The 23,566-nt window shown below is 49.5% G+C and overlaps 10 protein-coding genes across 10 annotated transcripts; 5 read left to right on the top strand and 5 right to left on the bottom strand.

Moving 5' to 3' along the window:
* Positions 1 to 928: 928 nt before the first annotated feature.
* N7517_001270 (6-phosphofructo-2-kinase PFK26) lies at positions 929 to 3,283 on the top strand (the record flags this gene model as incomplete). Its single annotated transcript, XM_056719000.1, has 2 exons — positions 929 to 1,197; positions 1,450 to 3,283. 2 exons carry the CDS (start codon positions 929 to 931, stop codon positions 3,281 to 3,283), a joined length of 2,103 nt encoding a protein of 700 aa, XP_056583135.1.
* Positions 3,284 to 3,835: 552 nt separating this feature from the next.
* On the bottom strand, positions 3,836 to 4,612 carry N7517_001269 (DsbA family oxidoreductase; the record flags this gene model as incomplete). Its single annotated transcript, XM_056718999.1, has 2 exons — positions 3,836 to 4,483; positions 4,568 to 4,612. 2 exons carry the CDS (start codon positions 4,610 to 4,612, stop codon positions 3,836 to 3,838), a joined length of 693 nt encoding a protein of 230 aa, XP_056583134.1.
* Positions 4,613 to 4,992: 380 nt separating this feature from the next.
* N7517_001268 (SPX domain protein) lies at positions 4,993 to 7,428 on the bottom strand (the record flags this gene model as incomplete). The annotated part of the gene is made up of 2 exons (XM_056718998.1): positions 4,993 to 5,124; positions 5,182 to 7,428. 2 exons carry the CDS (start codon positions 7,426 to 7,428, stop codon positions 4,993 to 4,995), a joined length of 2,379 nt encoding a protein of 792 aa, XP_056583133.1.
* A 389-nt stretch (positions 7,429 to 7,817) lies between these two features.
* Positions 7,818 to 9,187, top strand: N7517_001267 (NUDIX hydrolase; the record flags this gene model as incomplete). Its single annotated transcript, XM_056718997.1, has 2 exons — positions 7,818 to 8,287; positions 8,344 to 9,187. 2 exons carry the CDS (start codon positions 7,818 to 7,820, stop codon positions 9,185 to 9,187), a joined length of 1,314 nt encoding a protein of 437 aa, XP_056583132.1.
* A 196-nt stretch (positions 9,188 to 9,383) lies between these two features.
* Positions 9,384 to 9,854, top strand: N7517_001266 (uncharacterized protein; the record flags this gene model as incomplete). The annotated part of the gene is made up of 4 exons (XM_056718996.1): positions 9,384 to 9,473; positions 9,535 to 9,566; positions 9,669 to 9,750; positions 9,828 to 9,854. The coding sequence occupies 4 exons, from the start codon at positions 9,384 to 9,386 to the stop codon at positions 9,852 to 9,854; spliced, it is 231 nt and encodes a 76-aa protein (XP_056583131.1).
* A 414-nt stretch (positions 9,855 to 10,268) lies between these two features.
* On the top strand, positions 10,269 to 11,801 carry N7517_001265 (uncharacterized protein; the record flags this gene model as incomplete). Its single annotated transcript, XM_056718995.1, has 4 exons — positions 10,269 to 10,402; positions 10,480 to 10,507; positions 10,592 to 11,105; positions 11,173 to 11,801. The coding sequence occupies 4 exons, from the start codon at positions 10,269 to 10,271 to the stop codon at positions 11,799 to 11,801; spliced, it is 1,305 nt and encodes a 434-aa protein (XP_056583130.1).
* An 896-nt stretch (positions 11,802 to 12,697) lies between these two features.
* Positions 12,698 to 14,116, top strand: N7517_001264 (putative tetracycline transporter; the record flags this gene model as incomplete). The annotated part of the gene is made up of 2 exons (XM_056718994.1): positions 12,698 to 12,766; positions 12,827 to 14,116. 2 exons carry the CDS (start codon positions 12,698 to 12,700, stop codon positions 14,114 to 14,116), a joined length of 1,359 nt encoding a protein of 452 aa, XP_056583129.1.
* Positions 14,117 to 14,897: 781 nt separating this feature from the next.
* N7517_001263 (uncharacterized protein) lies at positions 14,898 to 15,959 on the bottom strand (the record flags this gene model as incomplete). The annotated part of the gene is made up of 2 exons (XM_056718993.1): positions 14,898 to 15,631; positions 15,695 to 15,959. The coding sequence occupies 2 exons, from the start codon at positions 15,957 to 15,959 to the stop codon at positions 14,898 to 14,900; spliced, it is 999 nt and encodes a 332-aa protein (XP_056583128.1).
* A 258-nt stretch (positions 15,960 to 16,217) lies between these two features.
* Positions 16,218 to 19,126, bottom strand: N7517_001262 (WD40 repeat domain-containing protein; the record flags this gene model as incomplete). Its single annotated transcript, XM_056718992.1, has 8 exons — positions 16,218 to 16,871; positions 16,926 to 17,221; positions 17,278 to 17,409; positions 17,467 to 17,601; positions 17,651 to 18,603; positions 18,664 to 18,815; positions 18,870 to 19,027; positions 19,087 to 19,126. 8 exons carry the CDS (start codon positions 19,124 to 19,126, stop codon positions 16,218 to 16,220), a joined length of 2,520 nt encoding a protein of 839 aa, XP_056583127.1.
* A 261-nt stretch (positions 19,127 to 19,387) lies between these two features.
* ilv3C (putative dihydroxy-acid dehydratase) lies at positions 19,388 to 22,914 on the bottom strand (the record flags this gene model as incomplete). The annotated part of the gene is made up of 2 exons (XM_056718991.1): positions 19,388 to 20,560; positions 21,526 to 22,914. The coding sequence occupies 2 exons, from the start codon at positions 22,912 to 22,914 to the stop codon at positions 19,388 to 19,390; spliced, it is 2,562 nt and encodes an 853-aa protein (XP_056583126.1).
* Between the last annotated feature and the right edge of the window lie 652 nt (positions 22,915 to 23,566).

Raw genomic sequence — 23,566 nt, 5'->3', positions numbered from 1 at the left:
TGCAGCAACAGACGTCTACAGTTGGTCGGAGATCAATCTGTTGTGTCGAAAGTTGCCAAGGATGCCGAGTATGGATCAGCCCGAGCGGTGAGATTCAGGTCACACAAGTCTCCAATATGGAGGCTGAGTTCGATTATGTGTACTTTTGTTGAGCCATGCCTGGAACTGAGGTAGATTGATCCTACTATGGGAAACCCACGGCTATGAGGATATCGCACAGGGGGTGAGATTGAGTAGAGTTTGATACTCTATGTTTTCTCGAACCTGTACTCCATATGTACTATGCTTTTAGCCAAGCATTCTCTATTGAAGATAGGACAGATGCATGATTTTTGTGAGACCTATCGATATGTCTATAAGAGCTGATTATAATCCTGGAGCTGATCTGAATATCTGAATATCCTGGTATCATCTAAATTCCATTTCTCTTTCCCCCTCTGTATACCCTTTGACATCATATATGGGCGATCCTTAAGCCATCGATCCACCCTGTGGACTAAGTCTAACCTGCGTGATTTCATCATTTCAAAGCATTTCTCACTAAGATCGCATTTGAATGGTTCCTTGACTGCTTTGACGTCCTTGGCACCTTGATATTGTACTCCCACATGCTGAGAAAAAAAAAATTACAAAATAGATATCCTTGCAAAAAAGAACCCCAGATCCCAAAAAAAGACCCCCCAACCTCTTTGAACCCCTTGAATATCTCAAGTCTCCTTTGAATATCTCAGGTCACAAGTGCCCGGTGTTCCCGTTGGTTGACTCATCCAAACCTCCGACACTTTCTTTTCTCCCCCTCTCTCACCATCTTTTTTTTCCCTTCGAGTTGCCGGCACAAGTTCTTGTCAACTCGACTCTGTGAGAAAGCTCTGAAAAGAGCAAAGCCTTTTTTAATCAAGCACACAAACAAAAAGCATCCCCCCGGGGGATGGCGCAACATTCTAGCATTGCCCGGTCGGCCATGACGTCGGCCACCGAGACGGGGGATCAGAGGAATAATATTAAGCCCAACGGCACGTCTAATGGCTCGGGATCGGGAAAAGAAGGAGCTCTTATGCCTCCGAAAACTGTGGTCAACCGAGCGCTAGGTAATGACCTGCATTCCGATTCCCACAAATCTTCACTGCCGCCTAAGGGCGGAGTCGGAACGGCTTTGACAGACACTCCGGTTTCTACCGCACCTCCGTCTCCACAGATGTGAGTCTTATTTCCTTTTTTTTTGTTGTCTAGAACCTTTTGGACTTTACTATGGGCCTATCAGAATGAGGCCAGCTTGATCGGCAACATGAGACAGAGGGATCAGTCCTGTTCCGCTCTTTGCAGCCTTATTCTGAGCTTATCTACCTTACCCCGGACCCCAGCCCACCTTTAACCCGTTATTTTTACGTTTGCTGCCTTGCGACTTGCTTGGATGCGCTTGGCAAACCGTGACTAATATGATTCTTGTAGATCGGGCCTTTACCACCCTCCTGGTACTCCCGGCCGAGTGCGAGCAACTACTCTCGATATTCCGGGATTGACCAAATCCAAGGTGTCTCCAGATGGCCGCATTGCCCAGCGGGATGTTGGTGCAAAGCTTGTCATTGTCATGGTCGGCCTCCCGGCCCGAGGCAAAAGTTATATTACCAAGAAGCTGGCCCGCTACTTGAACTGGCTTCAACATGACACCGAAATCTTCAATGTTGGACAGCGCCGTCGTGTAGCCGCTGGAAAGTCCCCATCACCTGCCCCGCTTGATCGCCAGGATCGGAAACCAAGTACTTTCCACAAGGATCTCGTTGACTCAGTGCGCCGGTTGAGTGTCAGTGTTGGGACCACTTTGAACCCAGCAGACGTTTCCCCGCCAGAGAACGAGGCACCGCTTCCCCCTCCAGTGGTGCCAGCCAAGATTCTCGTGAATGGAGAAGAGCCCGAACAAGTTTCTCAAAACGGAAGTACTGTTGTGCCCTCGGTCGACGCGGGCCCTGCACAATCTCATGAGAATGAAGAAGCCATCAATGAAGCTTCCCCTGAACCAATGGACCAGACCGCCAACTTTTTTGACCCCCAGAATCAGCGTGCTGTCAAGATGAGAGAGCAGGTCGCGTTGGATACTCTTGATGAGTTGCTTGAGTATATTTTGGAGGAAGGTGGCAGCATTGGTATCCTTGATGCAACCAACAGCACCATGGAACGCCGCAAAGCGATTGTGGACCATATTCGCAATCGAGCTGGCCCCGAGCTAAATATCCTGTTCCTTGAAAGCAGCTGCGTGGATCAAGATTTGCTTGAGGCTAACATGCGCCTGAAACTTTCTGGACCCGATTACAAAGGCCAGGACCCAGCCGAGGCACTCGAAGATTTCAAGAAGCGTGTTGCTCTGTACGAAAAGTCCTACGTGCCTCTCGGCGAATACGAGGAGAAGCATCGTATGGCTTTCATCCAAATGATCGACGTCGGTCGTAAAGTCGTTGCTCACCAGACTCATGGTTTCCTTGCTTCTCAAGTCGTCTACTACTTGCTCAATTTCAATCTCTCTCCACGCCAAATCTGGATTACACGGCACGGCGAAAGTTTGGACGATGCCGCAGGCCGCATTGGAGGTGACTCTGATCTTAGCGAGAATGGGAGAAGGTACGCCAAGGCGTTGGCTCGCTTCGTGGATCACCAAAGGCAGCAGTGGGAGGCATATCAGCGACAGAAAGACCTTCTCGCGCACTTCCCGCCTCGAGCTGGTGACATCACACCTCCCAACCCATCTTACATTCCCCGGGAAGGGCCGCGCAACTTCTGTGTCTGGTCATCAATGATGCAACGCTCCGTTCAAACTGCCGAATACTTCAACGAAGAGGATTACGATGTTAAGCAGATGAGGATGCTGGACGAAATTCATTCCGGCAGGATGGAAGGCATGACATACAAGGAAATTCAAGAGCAGTACCCCGAGGAATATGCCCACCGCAAGAGAGATAAGCTCTTTTACCGATACCCCGGACCAGGCGGAGAAAGCTACCTCGACATCATCAATCGATCGCGCACAGTCATTGTTGAGATAGAGCGCACTACAGACCATGTGCTCCTGGTCGGGCATAGATCTGTTGCTCGTGTGCTTCTGGCCTACTTCCGTGGTCTGAAACGTGACGAGGTTGCTGACCTCGATGTCCCGATGGGCGTCCTGTACATGCTTGAGCCCAAGCCATACGGGGTAGAGTTCAAGGCATACCGCTATAATCCTGAGACTGACTGGTTCGATTACCTTCCCAATTACGAACTGCATCAGGTCAAAGGACAGACGACCCACTGAATGCCCGTTGAATTTGAACATGGGGTTTCAAAATTCCATGACTTGCTACGACCTATCATGACTTCTTTTGTGGGATGACTTGGCCGGGCTTTGAGGCTCTGGTCATTTAACTCTCGCCACTACACTTGCATTTTTCCTTGACTTTTCTGCTCTTCACTGGACTGTATCCTTTATTTTTGTTTCCTATTCTCATCTTGATTGTGTATTATCAACGCTTTTTCCTCTCCACTTTTTTTGGTTTCTTTTTTTTTTTCTACAGATGACCCAGACACTCGTTGCATGACCGGCGTTAATCTGTGTACTTTTATGACCTGGGATGCTCGCTAGCTTTATAGGCTGGAAGTGACAGGTCACCAGGAGCGTCTCTGCCTCGACATTCCATTTTTGTGCAGATATGACACAAATGCACCAAGATAGAATCAGCTACGCTTTTGCTTGATAGGCCGAATAGCTTTACTTTGCTACGGTGTGTCGATAGAACTATACAGATGATCATTGAAATCATTCAACATAATAGGAATAGAACAGTCTATGTTCGAACTGTATGATCCTTTATTCCTTCTGCTCGACCTTCACTTTCTCAAAGATCTCCATAAAGACCTCGGGTTCGTCAGCCCCTTCAACATGGTATCTCCCCTGCACCGAGATATACGGCACACCAGAAACCAACCTCCTGGCTGCCGTCTTGGCCTCCAAATCAACCTCCTGAGCACCAACATCTTCATTCAACATCTTCTTCACAACCTCCCGATCTAATCCCGCCCCAACACCCGCCTCCACGAGAACCTTCAAATCGGTAATATTCTTCTCCTCCTCAAAATAAGCCCGAAACAGCTGCTCCGCAACCCTCGTCTGCAACCCACCAACAACACCACCCTCCTTCTTAGGTGTCTCTTCGGCCTCCCGCTGCCCAGCAAACCAGAGCAAACGATGTGAGTCCCGTGTGGAACCAGTATTCCCGCCAAAGCTAAACTGAATTCCCTCACCCTTGCCCACACCAGCTAGGCGTGCGAATATTGCGTCCATGCGCTCAGCCCCGAATTTCTGGCTGTACATCTCGGCTTTGTTGACACCGGGATATTCGGCTGCTGCCGGGTTGAGGTAGAATGCTTTCCAGTGCAGGCTGAATGTGTCTGTTGGGTACTTGGCTTGGTGAGTGGTTATTGCTCGTGAGAGGCGGCGGTAGCCGACATAGCACCACTTTTTTTTAATGAAATGATTAGTTTATGGATTTGGGGGGAGTTTGGATGGATATAGATCTGTGTATATGATTGGAATACTTACAGGGCAGACGGTGTCTGAGATTATCTGGATCTGGAAATTCGTCATTATGTCAAGGATGCCAGAGGGATATGAGATGTTTTGAATTTGGGATATTGCTTTGTACTTTGTTGGGGGGGGGCTCTCGTCGTTTTGATGTCGCCGGCGGGGATAGTCGATTTGTAAGCGTTCGATTATGCCCTGGACGGGGACTCGGGGGGTTTTTTTTCTCTTACATTTTGGAATCTCGAATCTTCTAAGGTATTCTGTATTTGCTGGGATAATTATAAATTGCGAAGCATGTTAATTCGAGGTACACGCTACTATCCAACAATTACATTAAAGATCCATGTAGGTTTTAAAACACAAATTTCCTCGGGACTTGATAGCCCCAAGGCCGTGAGGTTTGTCGGCCACATGTTCAAAAAAAAAAAGGACCAGATAGACTATTACAGAACCTGCTGGGCCTGGTTCAAGTTACCCCACGAATCTCCCGAATTGTCAAAAACAGCCGATGAGTTAGAGTGAACAGGCACACTAGGAAGTGGGTGGTTGCGGCCTTGATTTAGTGCCGAGGAATACTGTTAACGAGTTAGCGAGAAGGCCGGGGTTCAAACAAAACGACTGGGAAGTCTAACCTTGAAGACAAAGTTCAGGACCAAGGCAATGGCCAAACCAATACAGACTACGATAGGACCAAACATATTGTCTAGGTCCTTTCCACTCCGCTGGCGAATGAGGCGGGCCCGCCTCTCGTATATAAACCATCCCCAGACTGCGGCGAAGATGGCAAAGAATGTGTAAACGACAGCCAGTGCTTGGGCTACCTGATTGTGCTTCCCAGCAGCATTGTAGAGGCCCAATGATAGACTGGACAGGAGGATACTGATGTGAAGCCATTTAATGAATGTTCGCTGGTTGGCGAGGTAAACCTTACTTTCCACCCGAACGGGCCCAGCATCTTTGATCCAGACACCGGGGTGGCGAACGCCAGGCGGCAAAGAGACGGATTCCGTTCCAAGCCAGCGCCGAGGAGATAGCCCCAAGAATAAAAAGATGGACTCGAGGCGAGTGGGTGGCTCGGGTGCTTCTGCGGGTTCTTCTGCGGGTTCGGTATCACGGCGCTGGGGTTCTGGGATTGAGGGATGTGGGTGCCGCGCTGCAGGTTCGGTGGCTGCCGAGGTTCTCCGTATGACCGAGGGAGAGCCGGTAGTAGGGTATTGGTGGTAAGGTGACCCGACCTGTGGGCGAACACCTGGACTGCGCGCGTCTCCCATGAAGCTGCCCACTGCTATGTTTTCCTCCGCTCGTCGAGCCAGTCGCTCTTGCTCCTCGTGGAATGCAGTTTCGGGATCACGGCGAATATCACTTTCAAGTTCACCAAGCCAAAAGGGGAAGCTGTTGACATAATCTTCAAATAGTGAAGCAACACCGTGGACGAACTTGGAGAACCGGGGAGCATCCTTAACAAGGTGGGAGACCATCAGGTCCTTGACCCACTCTGTGTTATGGGCCTTGCCTCGAAGCTGGATCTCGAGCAAAGCATGGGGGAAGCGGGTGATCTCTCCAGTCCTGACAGCGTTGAAGGGATAAGTCATATCGGCATCATCCAAGTCGGTACGGTGCCACTCGGCTGGATCGCGACATGGACGTTCGCTGTCGAGGGAATCTTCCCGAATGAGCGCTAGGTTGGTATCGAGGGAAATACGAATTCTATCATTGCCAGGAATTTGGAAGGCGGTGCGCGTGTAGTTGGCTCGGAGCATGGGTTGCAGGTCATTGTCTTTGATGAAGGACTGCAACTCATCCACGTCCTTTTTCAAGGCTTCAGCAGCCGCTGACTCTCCATTGTTCGAATCCTCCATGCGATGGAGCTTTTTATCGAAGCGATACTCGCCGTCCAAAAATTCCTTAATGTGTTTGTCTTTGAGCTGTACCTTGACTTGTCGACTTTCGTCGTCGTCGGTGACAATCTTCTTCTCCAAGTGGATAGGAGGTTTGTCTTTCAGTGACCCCGTCCAGCGTAATCGCAAAGATCCGGCTTCGGGTGCTCGTGCGACCTTTTGATTGTAGAGATCAAACTGAGGGGTATCAAAATAGAGAGAAGTAATGGTGGGGTCTTCAGTGAGGGTATCGAGGTCCTTGGAAGTTCCCGGCCTGTAGATAAGAACCGGCAATCGACGAAGGATGTGAGTCTTGACCTCCAAAACGTTGTCCGAGTGAACCCAGAATTTGTAAGATGAATAGGTCTCCCGGCCAAATCTATGCTCTGTCTCCCTTGGTTGCACGATATCATGGCTAAGGGTCTCTCGCACAAATGAGTACATCACCGAGAGTCGATGGACCAACGGCGAATAGTCTTCCGAGTTGAATGGCAGTTGCGACAGTCGCACCTGGAGCAAAGGTTTCACCCGGTATCGGGCTCCTCGTTTGCGATCATGCTTCTTTGCAGCCTTGAGGAAGCCAGTGAAGTTGATTCGGCTGTATTTCTCCAAGGCACTGACTTCCTTGGTGATGTTATCGAGTTCTTGCAGAACTTCTGAGGCGATTGTCCTTTTCGTCTGTTCATCGAGGGCGGGGGTTTCTTGCTCGGGAGTAGATGCCAAGGGTCGTAGTTTAACTTCACATGCTGTTGTCCGTTCTCGAAGTTGCTGCGAGGTCTCCGCCTGGAAAGAATTTACCTTGTCCAGTTCTACATTGAGCAGTTCCTGCACAAAGGCTTCCTCATCTTGTTCAGTCCATTGATCGTCATCGGAATCACTGGCGTCTTCTCCGTCCCGGGTGACATCATTCTCTCTCAGTAAGGTCTTAAGCTTGGTGTAGTCAATGTACTTCCCTTTCCAGGGAGGGTACACCGCATTACGGAGGGTTTTCCCAAACCGCATTGTTGAACCAGTCCGGTTGTAAATGACGTGTTACTCAGACACGATGTGGATATCTTGGGGAGGAAGAAGAGATAAGAGGACAAGTTTAGACCAGAGAGATGATATTTAGTTCACCCGATCGGAAAAATATCAAAAAATAGCTTAGCTTTTAAAAGTAAAGGTTACTTCAGAATTGAAAGCGTTCGATAGCCAGCGATAGACGCACGTGCTGGATTAAACCAATTAGAGTCCAATAGACTAGCTATACGGATAATTTATATTCCGGTTATTCTTTTTACCATACAATACAGGAAGGCTAGACCGATCTCGGGAGGGTCTCCGATAATATCCTCCCATCTTTTGACATATACATCCATGGATAGTATTACACATTGTATTATCTTTCCAAGATGGACAAGTCTGCACAAATCCCGGGCCTGTCCCATCACCTGCATGGTGTATTAACCGAGCTACATCGACGACCTTATCCTCACGTCCCAAACCCCTCAACATGCAAGAAACGCGCCTCGGTTGCTTTGATTATTCGGGTACGACCAACCTACGACCATTGGCCTAGCTCAAATTCCATAGATGCTTCTCAGCCAGCTCAAGAACGGTTAAATGAGTTCTTTTCACAGCCATGGGTCCAACATGGCGAACCGGAGGTTCTGTTCATCAAGCGTGCTTCGCGCGTGGGGGACCGATGGACTGGCCATGTTGCTCTACCGGGCGGAAAGCGAGACCCAGAAGATGCAGATGATAAAGCTGCAGCTATCAGAGAAGCTTCAGAGGAAATCGGATTTGATTTGACAACGGATGATACCATTAGTGTGGGTAATCTCCCTGAGCGGGTGGTCGCTACCAGTTGGGGATCCGAACCGTACGAATGCCATTCACTTTCCCCGCTGAGAACTGGGTTACTGACTTGAATGGCAGGTTGATGGTTCTTTGTCCCTTCGTCTTCCTCACGACTCGTAACGACTCTCCGACCCTTCGATTGCAGCCCACGGAAGTAGCATCAACACATTGGATTCCCCTGCGCGCCCTTCTATCACCATCGCTGCGGACGGTGGAATACGTGGATATGTCACAGCGCTTCGGTCGACAAGGCGGGTTTCTGACCCGCCTTGCAGTTCGGTCACTGATGGGCTGGATGCAGTTCTCGGCCGTGAGGCTGCTCCCGTCGGAAACCCATCAATGTACCACAACCCCAGGCTTTATTCCTGAAGAGAATACAGCCAAACCTTCCCTGATCCAGCGCTTCAAGGGTTGGTGTCTGAGTGGGCAAGCAGAGTCGAGTGACACTGCCCGTCCGCTGCTCCTCTGGGGCCTCACCCTCGGCATCCTGGCCGACTTCTTGGATATGCTCCCTCCCCATCAGACTGTGCAGTTGTGGAAATATCCAACGTTTACTGTGCCTGATCTGCGGTTGATTGTGAGCATTGTGACTTACAATCTGCGGAAGCGTAATGCACTCAATGTGAGATCGGGTGCTCGCCCTAGTAGCACGGCCTCCGATGGGGAAACGGCTGCACTCCCAGTCATACAGACGAATTTCGAACATGATCACAATGAAGTAGGAATTGGTGGCCTTGGAGTGGGAAGGTATTATGGCCCAACAGATCAAGCAACAGATGGGACATCTTATGCTGTTGGGATCCTGCTCCGTGGGTATTATGGCCGCTTGCGCATAGCAATCTGGGTTTTCCTGGCCTGGCGTGTAGCCATTGGTTCAATTGCTGGTGTTTCGGCCTGGCGAATTCTTCGACGACTGCGTTGAAGTGTACAGCAATATACTGCAATATAGTAATAATGAAGATCTCCAGTACATCGTACGATATCACATGTTTGTGGAAATACAAATACCAAATTACATAAACAGATCATTACGGTAACATTCAGATTAGAGAGCTCCCCACATCCTTCTTGGGTAAACATTGAACATCTTCAACTTCGCCTTCACTATTTTACTTGTCATGGCTCAGAAGCTTTATCCACGAGGAACAGTCAAGCGCATTGTCAAAGCCCACTCCAATCGGAGTGTGAGCAAAAATGCTGACATCCTGGTACGCGATCGTCCCGATATGAACCTTTTCTACTCTCCAGTCGCTAATACTACTTGTATAGATATTCTTAGATTACATGCTATTTATGCAAGAGTGCGTCTCCATCTATCCTTGTGGCTAGGTCCACCGGTCGCAACCCTCCGATTCACATTCTTGCCGACGTGATTGAACTAGCGATGGGCTAACATATCATAGGTTAATGCGTGAGGCATCAATTCGGTCGCGCAAGTCTGGAGATAAGAACATCTCAGCGAACACTGTGCGCAAGGTCACTGAGGTGCGTTGTTTGAGGTCGTTCTAAGAGCTTCTCTGGAAGACTCGTGAGAACTTACAGCTGACAAGTATGGGTTTTAGAAAACACTGCGCAAGTTCCAGGGGTAGAAGAGCCCATGATATAACTCGATCTGTCATTATGGCGAAGACTTACCTAGCATGGATATGAAAGGCGAGGGAATACTGTAGGATTGGCCTGCATTTTGTGATATTATGGCGTTGTGGGTGAATGTGAATATGATACCCTGGAGCAATACAATGGAAGAAATCAAATAACCAATTGGTAAATTGCGCATATAGACATAGACAACGCTGTGGTTTGCTTACCTCGCCGCTAAACGCGTAGAGTCTGCCCAAAGCCAGTGGGCCACACCGACCAAGGTGTTCCCGACCCGCATATTGATTCTTCCTTCATAACACCCATCTGTTCTTCAATTCTTCAACGTTATCACGTTTAATTCTTCCAGCCCTGTACAAGCTTTTCAGAAATACTTTAATATCTGTGTCACCCACATTCCCATCATGCCTCCCGCTTCCGCTACTCAGAAGCTCAAGGACGAGGAGAAGGGCAACTCCCGAGCTTCGAGTGTCTCCAAGGACCCCGAGAGTCCCAGCTCTGACGTTCAAGAGAGTAGCTACTTGAAGGAGCTGCAGAAGTATGTTTAAAACTCTATGAAGTTGTGTTTATTGCCTATGCGCAGGTGAAAGTGAGCTAACTGTATGCCCCGTTTAGGACCCTCCGCAATGCCATGAAGAAGTTGGTGAGTCATTATCGAATGACATTTGATTTCAATTGGTTCTTTCCATACAGTTCTAACATTACTGTTTTTTTTTGGTTTGACTAGAACTCCCTCGCCAAAGTCGACGCCATCATCGCCGAAAACCCCGACAAGTCGCTTGATGAACTGATTGAGGAGAAGAAGATCAACAACGACCAGAAGGCCCAGGTGCTTAAGAAACCTACCCTTCAGGCCACTGTTGCCCAGGCCGAGGAGCAGATTGGTCACTACAAGCAATTCGCTGTCCAATACGAGGACCGTCTGGCTGCTCAGAAGGCTGCACTTGTCAAGGCGCACGAGGCGGAGCTCGAAGCCGTCCGTAAGAATGCCATTGCCGATGCGACTGAGGCTTCCAAGAAGGCACTACGCCAGCAGTTCTATACCGTGACTAAATTCTTGTGCGCCGCGGCCATCCTTCGACGCGACGGTGATACCGTCACCACCGAGAGCCGTGCTTTCGAGGGTGTTCTATTCGAGGTTTACGCTGGCAACCAGTCTGCAGTCAATTCGCTACTGAAGATTGCCGAGGGTGCCGATGAGAAGGTCAATGCCGTTGAGGGCACCACTCTTGATTTTACCTGTCAGTGATGAATGCCCCCCCCACCAAATATACTTGAATGTGCTTTGCTGATAATAGATCTCTTCAGATGGCGATGTGAAGCAAGCATCTGACAAGTTCGCTCCGCCCGAGGAGACTACCGAAGTTGTCTCGGAGGCAAACCCCGCCACCGAACCTACGACCGACCCTACCATGGCTAATGCTGGACTGACCGAGCTCCAGGATACGTCTTTCGGCGCTCAGGCTGAGTCTGTAGCTTCTCAAGTTGATCAGGTGGCCCCTCCTGCGCAGACTATGGTTTCTGATGCTGGAAACTCTATTGCGGAGCAAACCTGGGCTCCTACTTCCGATGAGAGCAGCGAATGGGTCAAGCTTCCTCGCAACCCTGATGAGACCGACACTGGCCTCCAGGCTACCCCGGCTAGCGCTGATGCGGGGTTGAACAACGGTTCAGTTAGTGCTGAAGTTTCGACTCAGGGCGAGAACGGTGCCAAGTCTGGTGGACGCCGCCGTCACGGACAGGGACACCGTGGCCGAGGCCGAAACGACGCTAAGCGTGCTGGCGAGGGCCGTGCTCCTGAGGGTCGTACTGGCGAAGCTCGTGCTCCTGAGGGTCGTGGACGTGGTGGACGACGAGGCGGTCGTGGCGGACGTGGTCGTGGCGGTGCAAGCGGCCCTGGCTCTGGCTCGGCGGAAGCTCCTGCCTCCAGCGAGTAAGAGTGGCAATCCTAGGATGTCAGTTGGAACTTGTTGATTTTGGGATTTTGTCTCGAAACTGGTGTTCCAACAAGAGATTTCTGACCCTGTCTTCCCGGGACTGGCTTCAGCAATTTCTGATCCGATGTGATGGCTCACGAACGCAACGAATTTTCTTCACGGAGAGTCACTTTGATCTCTTCGTCTGGCTTTACCAAAGTCTTCTTGACCCATGTGCTGCAATTTTTTTTTCAGCGTGCATATTCCTGATCTTTAGAGAGCTTCTCTCACGACATACATATGTATTCTATGGCTATTGTTTTATCGGCGCTTGTGAACGGACCGGTGGACAGGCTTAGGTCGGGCATAGATCGAAATTGATCATAATGAGTGCACCACTACTTCATAAGATTAAACGTAGGAAACGGTATCTTTCAATATGGGTTGTCATTTGAACAGGACCTACTATTTGAATATAGGTGGATTAATCTACATGTAGTCAATATAACTGGTAGAGAGTACAGTCCCAATATGTATCACGTGATGTGATATATATATGTACCCACTGCGCGTTTCTCGGACTTACCTCTCCTGGTCTAGCTTGTATCAATGTAATGTAATATTGGTACAAAAAACCTTGTTGAATGCGAAGAAACCATGCATGACCTAATGAAAATAACCAAATATGCTTGAAAGGTGTATTCATTTATTACTAGCGTGTTTTAGATGAGACCCGTTTTAAGGGCATGGCGCTAACCACGATAGGCAATGCATACCGACGTCCAGTGGAGCTCCTAGCATATTATTCAATCTGATTAAAATGATCTTTCTACTCTTTGCACAAGTGTCAACTTCTCATTGTCATCCACAGTTTTTCTCTCCTTGGATCTTCTATTGTATATACGGCGCCAGCAACGATGGCTATAGCTAGCAGCCAACGTAAGCAGGTGCTGAAGGTGGTAGTACTATCATTATTGATCGATCTGGTATCAAGCTACCCCTCTAAAGCCAACAATCATATTTACTTGAACTAACAATGCCTTCAGATCTCCTTTACATTCATTCTGCCCCTCTTCCCTTCACTTCTGTCATTTTATCGCGCGCAAGATCCATCCCCGGATTCCCTCCTCAACCGCATCTTCCACTACCTGAACGCCTACAAAAACTCCTTCGCGCGCCCCATTGACTCGCGCTATGACATCGCACTTCTCGGCGGAGCCCTTGGCTCTTTGTTCTCTCTCCTCCAAGCCTTCGCTGCACCCGTCATAGGCCGCCTATCTGACCGCTATGGCCGCCGTCGCGCCCTACTCATCTCCATGCTAGGCAACCTCTTAAGCGTCGCGCTGTGGGTTTCGGCCAGAGACTTCCGCACGTTCCTCGCCAGTCGTATTGTTGGTGGTCTAAGCGAAGCAAATGTGCAAATGGCCAATGCCATCGTGGCGGATATCACAGACGAGGAGTGCCGCGGCTCCTCCATGGCACTAGTCGGGGCCTGTTTCAGCGTCGCGTTCACTTTTGGGCCGGCGCTAGGTGCGGCGCTCAGCAACATCGACATGGTTGCTGAGAACCCGTTCATTGTAGCTGCGATTGTGTCTTTTGCTCTGATATTTATTGAGACCGTGTATCTTTGGGCCTGTTTGCCCGAGACGCATCCCCGCTTGACGACGCTTCAGATGGAGGGGGAGAGTATCTCCGCCGAGAATAACGATGCGTCGAGTAAGAAGACAGAAAAGAAGAGCAGTGCTTTTGTTAAGCGCACCCATACAAACAGCCCGGCCCTTCTCAATGCCCTTCACTTCCTTTTCCTACTCCCCTTCTCTGGCATGGAGTTCTCCCTCCCCTTCTTGACTACAACTCTCTACGCCGGATCAGCCACGACAGCCAGCCCTGCCGCATTGAACGGACGTCTCTTGTCCCTGATGGGTTTGGTCGCATCCCTCCTTCAGGGTACGCTGGTACGCCGTCTCCCGCCGCTGATCACCCTCCGTGCCGGTGTTGTGGCCTGTACCGTCTCATTCTTCTGTCTTGCCCACGTTTCTTCGCCCTCGGGTCTATATGCTGCCGGTGCTCTGCTGGCAGTAACGACCGCTACGGTCGTCACGTCACTCAACAGCCTAGGTAGCTTCGAAGCGCAGGACGCGGACCGCGGTGCGGTTATGGGTCGTTTGCGGGGGTGGGGACAGGCTGGTAGGGCAGCTGGTCCTATTTTGTTTTGCTCTCTGTTTTGGTGGGCTGGCCGTGAGGCTGCTTATACAACAGGTGGATTCGCCATGTGTGTCGTCACAGTTGCGGTTTTCGGCTTGTTGAAGTCGCCTGTGCACAGGAAAACCGAGTAATGTACATAGGTTTACAAAGGAACACTGTAGGAAGCAGGCTTCATATAAAGATGGTCCCAATGTCTTACTCTTCTTTTTTTCCCCCTTCTTTCTTTCAAACTCTTGAGAGAGCAGTACCAGCCCCAAAATGTGTCTCTCTATCTCCCTCTTCCTCTCTAGGTCAAATCAATTTCGCTTTCGAGTTATTGACTTAGTCTTCCCTCACTATCCTGACTGTCTGACCTGCCAAAATGGGTCACAGAAAGGATCCCGAGATGCATAGGTGCCATGATCTTTCTCAGGGGTCTATATCAACAAGTTGCTCTAAGAATTGAAAATTACGGCTACAAGCAGGGACACCCTTGGAGATTCAGTGGCCAGTGACCGAGATTAATAGTGTGGAATAAGTCTACCATGGCGAGGAGCTCGCAACTCTCAGGTCAACACTTCCCTAGGAATGACGGGAAGATTGAGATGCTGAACGCTTCAATATGACATGTGATTGTATCATTAATTTATTGGGTTTGTTGGATAGGGTATAATACATAGAAGAGTGGCGATAGTCCGTGTCAAGGATGCTAGCGGACAAAGTCAAGTGAAAGAGAGGAGTTCAACATCAAAACAGCCCATCCTTTGCGCCTTTACTCAAAAGGATTATTCGAGCCCAAATAATACACAATACACCGAAAGGTTAGAAAAGAATACATAAACAAAAGCACTCATTGTACGTTCCTTCACTGCCTTCGGAATTTTTCATTCAGTAAGAGACTCACTCGAGGTACGATCCAATATGAGGGTGCAGTCATGATCTCCGGCCATTGACAGAACCAAATCCATGATTTTGAGAAGTCGCCATAGCAAGACCAGTGCTGACAGCCGGATCCAACGAGCCACGCGCTTTGCCAATGAGCCAGTCAGTGAGAGTCACGAATTTAGCAGTCCGGTCCCAGCCGTCCGCTTCATCGGCATGCTCGATAGTATGAGTCAGGATGCGACCCTCCTCATCGAAAGAGAAGATAAAGATACCGGTGAATTGCTCTTCCTTTGAAAGCTTGAAAATAGGCTCTTCACCACCAAGAAGGACACTCAGGCCTTTGTTGGTGCCGTTTGTGGAAGCCGAGAGATGGCTATTCTGTGAGGATGGGGTAGTTTTCGAGGGGGTGATAGAATTGGTATTTGAAGAGCCTGGGCCATGGAATGGGCGGCTGTCTGTTCGTGGCTCTGTCTTCCATCGTACTAGTAGGCGCTCATCGCCGCAATCGTGATGGTCGCCGTGATGCGTGGGGTCGAGGAGCGTCCCGGCGCGTACGATCCTTTCGCTGAGAATTTGCAATTTCACATTTCCGACTAGTGGAACGCTACTCCATGCTACTGGGACAGTCCACAGTGCTGCTCGATAGAGTGTGCGTCCCTTGACAGTGGGAAGGTGTGGATGTGTGGATGGGAATAGGTGAAGGTTGACACTTGGGGCGAGGATGTCGGTGGGTAAGGTGTTGTACAAGAGGGTCGGTAAGAGGGGTGAGAGGGTTCGTAAAGCTTGAATCGTTAGTTGGACAGCTTTTTTTTTTGCAAGTGAATAAGGAAATAGTGAGTACACACTCTTTCCGAGTTTCAAGGTTCTTTCATCTGGCGGTTTGTGATCGGTTCTCCGTGAACCTTCTCCACCCTCCCTCCGCACCAAAGCCGGGGAGAAGTATGTGGTTGGTAGAGGTGTAACTGAAGCTGGAGCTAGCCAGGGCTCATTGAGAAGTCCATGACGGGGTTGCGCCAGTCGCTGTCGCGAAACTGAAGCAAAAAGCCGGGCCGAGACAGGACTCTTCGGCTGATTGGGAAGAGACGTGCGCAGATAGACCAGCTTCGGCATTCTGCATTTCAAAAGCAGTCTGGTCCTAGTATGTTGTCAAGCCATGTATGTTGAAAAGGTTGAAGTTGCTCGGGGTCGGGGAATCGGGCAAATGACGTTGCGGGAGCCAATCACGATGCTCTGGTATACAATTTTATACAATTTATATTCACCTACATACAATTTATGAAAGTCTTATAAGTATCTATACGAGTCTACAGTTCTACAGGTTTAGTTATTGGGGACCAATTTGACATATTATTTGTAAGAACCCTAACTTCAAGCCAGTTCATCATCGTCTTCCATTCCCATGACACGTCGTTCAGCCAGATCGCGGATTTTGTCCTCTAGAACACCACGTCCATAACGCTGTGCAATCTTAGCGGCCGCCTCGAGCATCTTACCGTTGCGGTCCGTCATCAAGGCCACCAGCTCCAGCGCCTTCATACCACGCTCCTCACCCTCTCTGCATTCAATGGCCAGCATCTGCAGCAAGTTCTTATCCAAGTCGAGCTCTCTCCGCGCCAAGTCAGAGCGCTGGTTTGCCGTCGCATTGGTTGACGAGAGAAGGTCGCGGAAGAGCGACAAAAGTACATTTCCACGGACGAATGATTCCTCGAAACGGGCACCCTCGGCTGCCGTGTCTTCAGATTCGCTGGAATTATTTGGAGGAGCACTGGCGATCGGGATCTGGAAGTCGAATTCACTGAGCAGCGGCCGCGGGAAGTAAGGGTTCTTGTCGCCACCCTTGAGAATGATACAGTGGAACTTGTCTTGTGCAACAGCCACTGGCCAGTATGTTTCTTCTTTCCGCCCCCCCGCGAGACGTGCCATTTGCTTCGTGTCCAGGAGTGGTACCCATCGGGCTTGGCCGGGTGTACGCCAGTGTTGCAGAACTAGTAGGACGCCAGTTGAGTCATAGATACAAGGATCCTAAGAAAATAGTTAATTCCGTATCTTCAACTCTTCTGTTTTGATGGCGCATACCCCATTATCGGAGAAGAAAACACTCTGCAGCGAAGCGCCTTCCGGAAGGGCGACAGTATCTTCGTTTTGGCAGATCTCGTCGCGCTTGACATTCTCCACCGTGTAGCGTAAAGTCGTATGGCCATCAATCCCTATAGGGCCGTTTCCGATACTCATAATGTAATCGCGCCAGGCCGCGCAAGTCACGGCTTGGCTCTTCTGTCGATACACCTTGAAAGGAGTTCCAAAAAGAGTGTACACTCGAACATAGTCCTTTGATGTCACAGCGACAATGTATGAATCGCTGAGTGCCAGAGCTGACAACGAGCATTAGTAGGACGATCACATTGAGTATAACCCTTTCAAGTCTTACCTTGGATTTGCTCCCCCTCAGGCAATTCAGTCCGCCAGTCGGCTCGCGCAGTCCACGTCTCATGTGGTCGGTAAAAGATAGTGGCCGGGCTACCGTCCGAAGGGTTATTGGCAAAAAGTGTTCCGTTGTCATCTAGACTTGATCAGCCAGAATCGCAACACATAAAGGCAAGATCAGGGGAAAACTCACTCAGACAAGCCTTGTCGTACATATATGGATCAGTGAAGTGGAAGTCTCGATGGGCTTCTCGGTCATAAAATTCCACAGTAACAGTGTGATGTGTCTCCTGGTCCACTGTCCAAACAGCTCCCGTCAAGTTCAGGCCTGGCCAAGTTAGTAAATTCACATCACTGAAGTTGGAACATGAACATACAGAGATATCTCCTACTCCCAGCCCAAGGCGTGCTGCCGGGTTGAAGAGGCTGATGGGCCTTGGGCTTCTCGAAGCCAGTGTAAAGGCGCTTGTTACTAGTACCGCCGAGATCATCGCGATGATCGCTTGGCCGCTTGCCATACATATTTAGCTCCTCATCAGCATAACCAGCCCCATCATCATCCTCGACGAAATCCATCATCTGGTCATCTCCAATAGAAATATGACTCAGCGATTCTGGACTTCCTTTTCTCGCCGCGCGCTGGATGGCTTCCTTGGACCGCTCCGCCAGTGTGGTTCGCCCAACATTGTTGGAGATCTCGCCCAGAGGTCCAGGCAGGATAGGAGCAGCCTGCAGCGGTTTATGCAGCAAATAGTCGTGAACCTTCGGCACAAAGTCATCATAGATGAAAAGCTCTCCGTCTGAAGTTGTGAATGAAAGCGAGTTCTCGGTCGGGTGCCATGACAGATTCATGACATTACCAAAGTCGTACCGCTGCAAGATCTTTTGCGTCTTTGCTTCCCACAGCACAATATATCCATCTGCCGCTGCAGATGCCAGAAGAGATCCGTTCGGGGCCCAGCTCAAGGCCGTAATGTCGCCGGTATGACCGCCAGCAAATGTTTTCTCTTTCTTCCACTCCGAGGTTGAGTAGATAGAGATGTCTCTGGTTGCTTCCGCAGATGCGAACGCAGTACCATCGGGATGCCACACTGCTCTTGATGTCGCTTCGGCATCTGGCTCCAGTCGTCGAATCACTCCATCGAGTTTGCGGACCAACTCCGGCTCCTCTTCGTGCATAGAGTATATATAGAGAATCCCATCCGTTCCGGATACTGTCGCATATCGGCCACTAGGATCGAACGTGACATGCTTCGTTCCCTTGGACTGTTCCCGAAGATACTTGACTTGCGTCATATCGTCGACTTTCACGATCTTGACTGTGAGCTCACTAGTCCACCAATGTTAGCACATCCAATCACCTGTCTGGGACGATCCCTGTAATACTCACTCGCTTGCTACCGCAATCCATTCCCCATCTCTCGTAACTGCAATGTCCCTGACCGGCAAAGCGCATCGTACAAGCAAGTTTTCCATCTTGCCCGACACAATATCGTGCTTCCAGACTGTTCCATCCTCGGCACCCATAATGAAAGACCGATTCTAGCAATCCTGTCAGTTCCTTCGGCGGATCCTGAGTCTTCTGTTCCAACATACCGTCGCACCAATTCCAAAATGCGCGTCGACACCTTCGTCGATGGTCTTAGGCTCTCCATCTTCGCCGACCGTGTAAATACGAATTGCCGAGTTGGAGCCACCAGTAATGATCCGTTTTCCGTCAGGTGTGTATGCCAATATCGTTGTGCCAGGTGTGTCTATGTGAAAGCCGCGTTGTCAACTATTGTAGTCTCCCCAGATCATTAGCGTGACTTACGGGCTGGGCGCCCCCGCGGGCGAAGAGGGTCGAAGCTCATTGCAAACGAGACCTGACGTAGATAATTCAATCAAGTTACAATTGAAAAGTCTGGAGCATCGTTCGATCTCAATCTGGTGGATCGCAAATGGCCAGGGATCTACAAGGTCAGACGCGTTCGCGTTACGCGCCTTGATTGATTTAACCCGATCGGGTAATAAGATAGGGTTCAGGGCTCAGGGTAAGGGCCCCCTTTGTCCGGACATGCGATGGATCAAAAGTTCATATCGTTTAGTATTTAATTTTTGATCTGAAATAGATACTACATGCTAGCACCTCCAGCTGTTAAAAAATCAAAGTCTGCTCCTTCCTGCGCTTGGTTCACCGATCGCTCATACAATCCGCGGTAACCTCTCCTCTGCTTTCTTGCCTGTGTCTCTCCTACAAGACTCTGTCTATGTATCTCGATTCGAGTCTGCAACACTGCCTCGGAAACTTCCAAGTGCAACCTACTGGTCTTGATATCGCAAATAATCAAGTCACCGGTCTCCACAACGCCAAATGGTGACTCTGGCAGCGCAGCTTCAGGCGAGATATGGAGGATAATGGTTCCGCCCGCGGTCCCCGACATTCGACCATCTGAAAGTCGTAGCATATCCTTAACTCCTGCTTCTGCTAGCTTCTTTGGAATCGGTATAAGGCCAGCCTCCGGCATACCGGGATTGCCAACCGGACCAATGTTTTTCAGAACCAGCACACTATCCTTCGTCACGACTAGGTTTGGATCATCGATCCGCTGAGCAAGGTCGGCCGAATTCTCGAACACTACAGCCGGTCCAATGTGGGAGAGTAAGTGCCGATACTTTGACGCCGAGGCTTTGAGGACCGCTCCATCCGGGGCAAGATTGCCACGCAGAACAGCCAGGGATGATGAGGGAAACAAAGGGTCCGACATTGGCCGAATAATTTGTTGCGCAAAGGAAAGTCGCTTAGATTGGGACGCATCGAGAACCTCACCCAGTGTTTGCCCAGTAATTGTCACTGCAGATAAATGGAGCAGGGGTCGAAGCACCTGCAATAGCGCCATCATGCCTCCTGCATTGTGGAAGTCATTCATATAGTTATCCCCACTCGGCTTGAGATCAATCAATAGCGGAGTTTTGCGGCCAATCTCTTTAATGGTATCTAAAGTGATGACTCCTTGCAGTTCTGGATGTCTATTTGCGATAGCCAGCAGATGAACAACGGCATTTGTCGAGCCGCCAATGGCCTGGAGCACCGTGATGGCATTCCAGAACGATTCCTTCGTCAAGATTTCTTGTGGCTTTCTCTTCGACTTTGCGATTGCAACTGCATTTGCACCGGTCTCCTCGGCAATTCGCAGTCTCGCGGATGATACTGCTGGTGCAGTTGCACCCCGAAGCGGCATCATTCCCAACGCAGCAGTGACACAAGCCATTGTACTAGCAGTTCCCATGACACCGCATGTCCCTATCTGAACGAGTAACCATTGTGATTAGCGAAAAAAGGCCCTAGATCTGATGACATCGTATCTGCCCATACCGTTGGAGCAAGCTCTTCGTTAATGGCCGAGATTTCCTCAAGGTCAATCTCACCCGCTCGAAAAGCGGCCCAGTTGTTTCGGCAGTCAGTACAAGCCCCGATACGTTGACCGCGGTGGCTCCCTGGCATCATTGGACCAGTGATCAGTGGTAGGATTGGCTTGTTAGCAGAGATGCCACCCATTAACTGAGCAGGGACAGTTTTATCACACCCTAGATTCTGTCAGCAGCTATTCTCACATACCAGGAAACCAATTCTAAAATGAAACGACTGGAACTCACCCCCGATCATTATACAAGCATCTAACGGCTGGGCTCGGATCATTTCCTCCGTATCCATGCTCATAAGATTCCGCAAAAACATGCTAGTTGGATTCGAGAATGACTCGGCAACACTAATGGTAGGAAATTCTATTGCCAATCCTCCATTGAGTTGCACGCCGCGCTTAGCAGCCTCAATAAGCTGGGGCACATTGGCATGGCAGGGATTGAACCCTGAGAAAGTGTTGATAATACCCACGATTGGACGTGAAAGCGCATCTTCTGAATATCCGAGTGCCTTGATAAACACTTTTCGAAGAAAGAGAGAGAAATGGGCATCTCCATAGGATGTTAGACCCTGGCGAAGTCCAGATGTAGATGTGATTGGGGTTGTGAGATCATAGTCCCTGTTGGGATCTTGTTCCATCTTATTTTATTTTTTTTTGAATCACGAAGACTATTGAGGAACTGTATGCCTATTAAAATACCAGGCCGACTTATATATTCCCCTTTTAGTGGATGGTGTCATCGGTGCAAGGCCGATCCGGATAATAATCCGAGCCGAGGGAATCATAAAACGAAGTTTACAAGAGACTCTATAGTAAAATGTCATTCCTTGCTCCAGTATAATCTATACCCTCAACTTCATCTTCACTCGCAGCTCCTTGGTCGGTCGGAAAGCACCCCAGCTAGTCTTGTGCCCTGGAACTGAGAGGAATTTACCACTTGTGGGCTCAATCTCCCACAAGGCCACAATGCCAGCAATGAAAGTCAAGATAGCTCGCTCGGTAAAACCATTATTTGTCGAACCATACAACCCATCCGCAAAGGGAGCAAGGATGTTTGAATCAGCCCGCTGTTTTCCCGTCGTAGGATCAGTCACGAGAAATCGTAGGGGATCAAACTGCTCCGGGTTTGAGAAGTACCGAGCATCATGGTGATAGGCACCATGGGGCACAATGATACCCTCGCCCTTTGCAATTTTGTATGCACGGGGCTCAGTCAGGCCATAGGCGGCTTCTTCTGCTGACTCGGAAAGTGTCACATCGGACGCCAGCTTCTTGAATGAAATTCCTGCTGAATGAAGACGCACAGTCTCATAGTAGCACGCTTTGAACAATGGACAAGATGTGAGCACTTTTTCAATGTCCAGAGAGAGACGAGGAGGTTCATCGAAGGGAAAGCCCGTTTCCTCGCGAGTTGGTCTGGAAGCTACCACATAAGAGGAAATTTCTTTGCGGACTTGATCGAGAAGTGAAGGTTCGGCAAAGAGATGAGTAATTGTCCAAAAAGTAATCTTGGTGGGGTGTTCAATCAGATCATAATATAGAGACAAGTGCCCTGCAGCACTGGCACCTGGAGATAGCTCCAATTTGCGGAAAGTTCGCATCCTATCTTTGACCAGTTCAGAGACATCGTCAAGATCACGCAGTTCAATGCCGGCGTCAATTCCATCATCCCAAGCTGTAAAAGCTCGATGAAAGACCGAAAAGATATGGCGAAGCCGATCACTCGCCGCATGCCCTGCTGAAGCCGCTGGATGTGGGGCCCAGCGAGGAATGCCAGCGAACAATGTCACAAAGCAATCGTCAATTCTTCCAAGGTCTTCTGAGAGATTAGGGAAATTTTCCACAAACGCCTCCCCCATCAGGAAAGTAGAAGTGACATGACCAATAAAATTGCTCACGAGCGCAAACAAATTGGCCTCGCAGACTGTCTGGTCCCCTTCATCGGGAACTTCAACACCACTGATTCCACGCTCCCAAGGGTATTGGTCAACAATACTCCGACAGAAGCTCACCAGGTTCGGCAAGTCGCGCTGCACCAGCCGGATAATAGCAGATGAAGCTTCAGTGACAAAGGTCTCTCCGTTGAGAATGGTAGAAGCCTTGTCGCTAACTCCTTGTTTACGATCCAAATCCAACTTGCGGATGAGGCTGCAGTCGCCAAAGACGTTTTGCAGAGCCTGATCGAGCACCTGGTTGGTTGGTGTGGCAGCTTTGGTAGAAAAAACAGTCTTCATCATAGATGGTGAAGTCACAGCATTGTGCTTCATACCGCTAAGGTAAACGCTAAAAACAGGCTCATTCATAGATTCTCTATCATATTATTAGCAGGTCCGACAGAATGGTGAAATAGTAAAAAACCAACCGAGTTTTTGTAAAGAACGTGACATGATTCCATAATAAAGCAGGACCATGTCCAATCCAGGGAAACCAATAAGGTGCTTGTCGCACCGTCTGTGATTTTGAAGGGTCTCGCTCACGTCGACTTTGAAGCCCTGAGATAATCCGGGTTGTGATGCACACGAACACCACAACAGCAAAAACTGTTGACCAGTTTATACCGAAATATTTCTCACGGAAAGCCTGTATAAGACTCAAAGCTTCGTCCATTGTGATCGAATCAATGTTGCCTAAAACAAACCCTGCCGTGCAAGATAACGCGGGTTTACAGCGCCGGCACCCACTCAAGGGCTCAAGGTATGTAGTGAGGTGTAATAGACAATTTAAATTGATCAACTCCAGAGATTTTCAAATTAATATATCCCAGGTGCAGGGTGAAGGGACACGATGGCAAACGGAGGCCCGGGTCTTTTTCTGGCTTACTAAGCTAATTGGTGTCCCGAGGTCGGTTGGCTGCTATTTTTGTGGACGATTTTCATTGATTGTTAGCAT

This window comes from Penicillium concentricum (assembly GCF_028827145.1).
Source record: "Penicillium concentricum strain IBT 3081 chromosome Unknown utg000001l_segment0_segment0, whole genome shotgun sequence".
Classification (NCBI taxonomy): domain Eukaryota; kingdom Fungi; phylum Ascomycota; class Eurotiomycetes; order Eurotiales; family Aspergillaceae; genus Penicillium; species Penicillium concentricum.
Note: the sequence above shows the minus strand (reverse complement) of the source record. Positions and strands in the feature narration are given on the sequence as shown.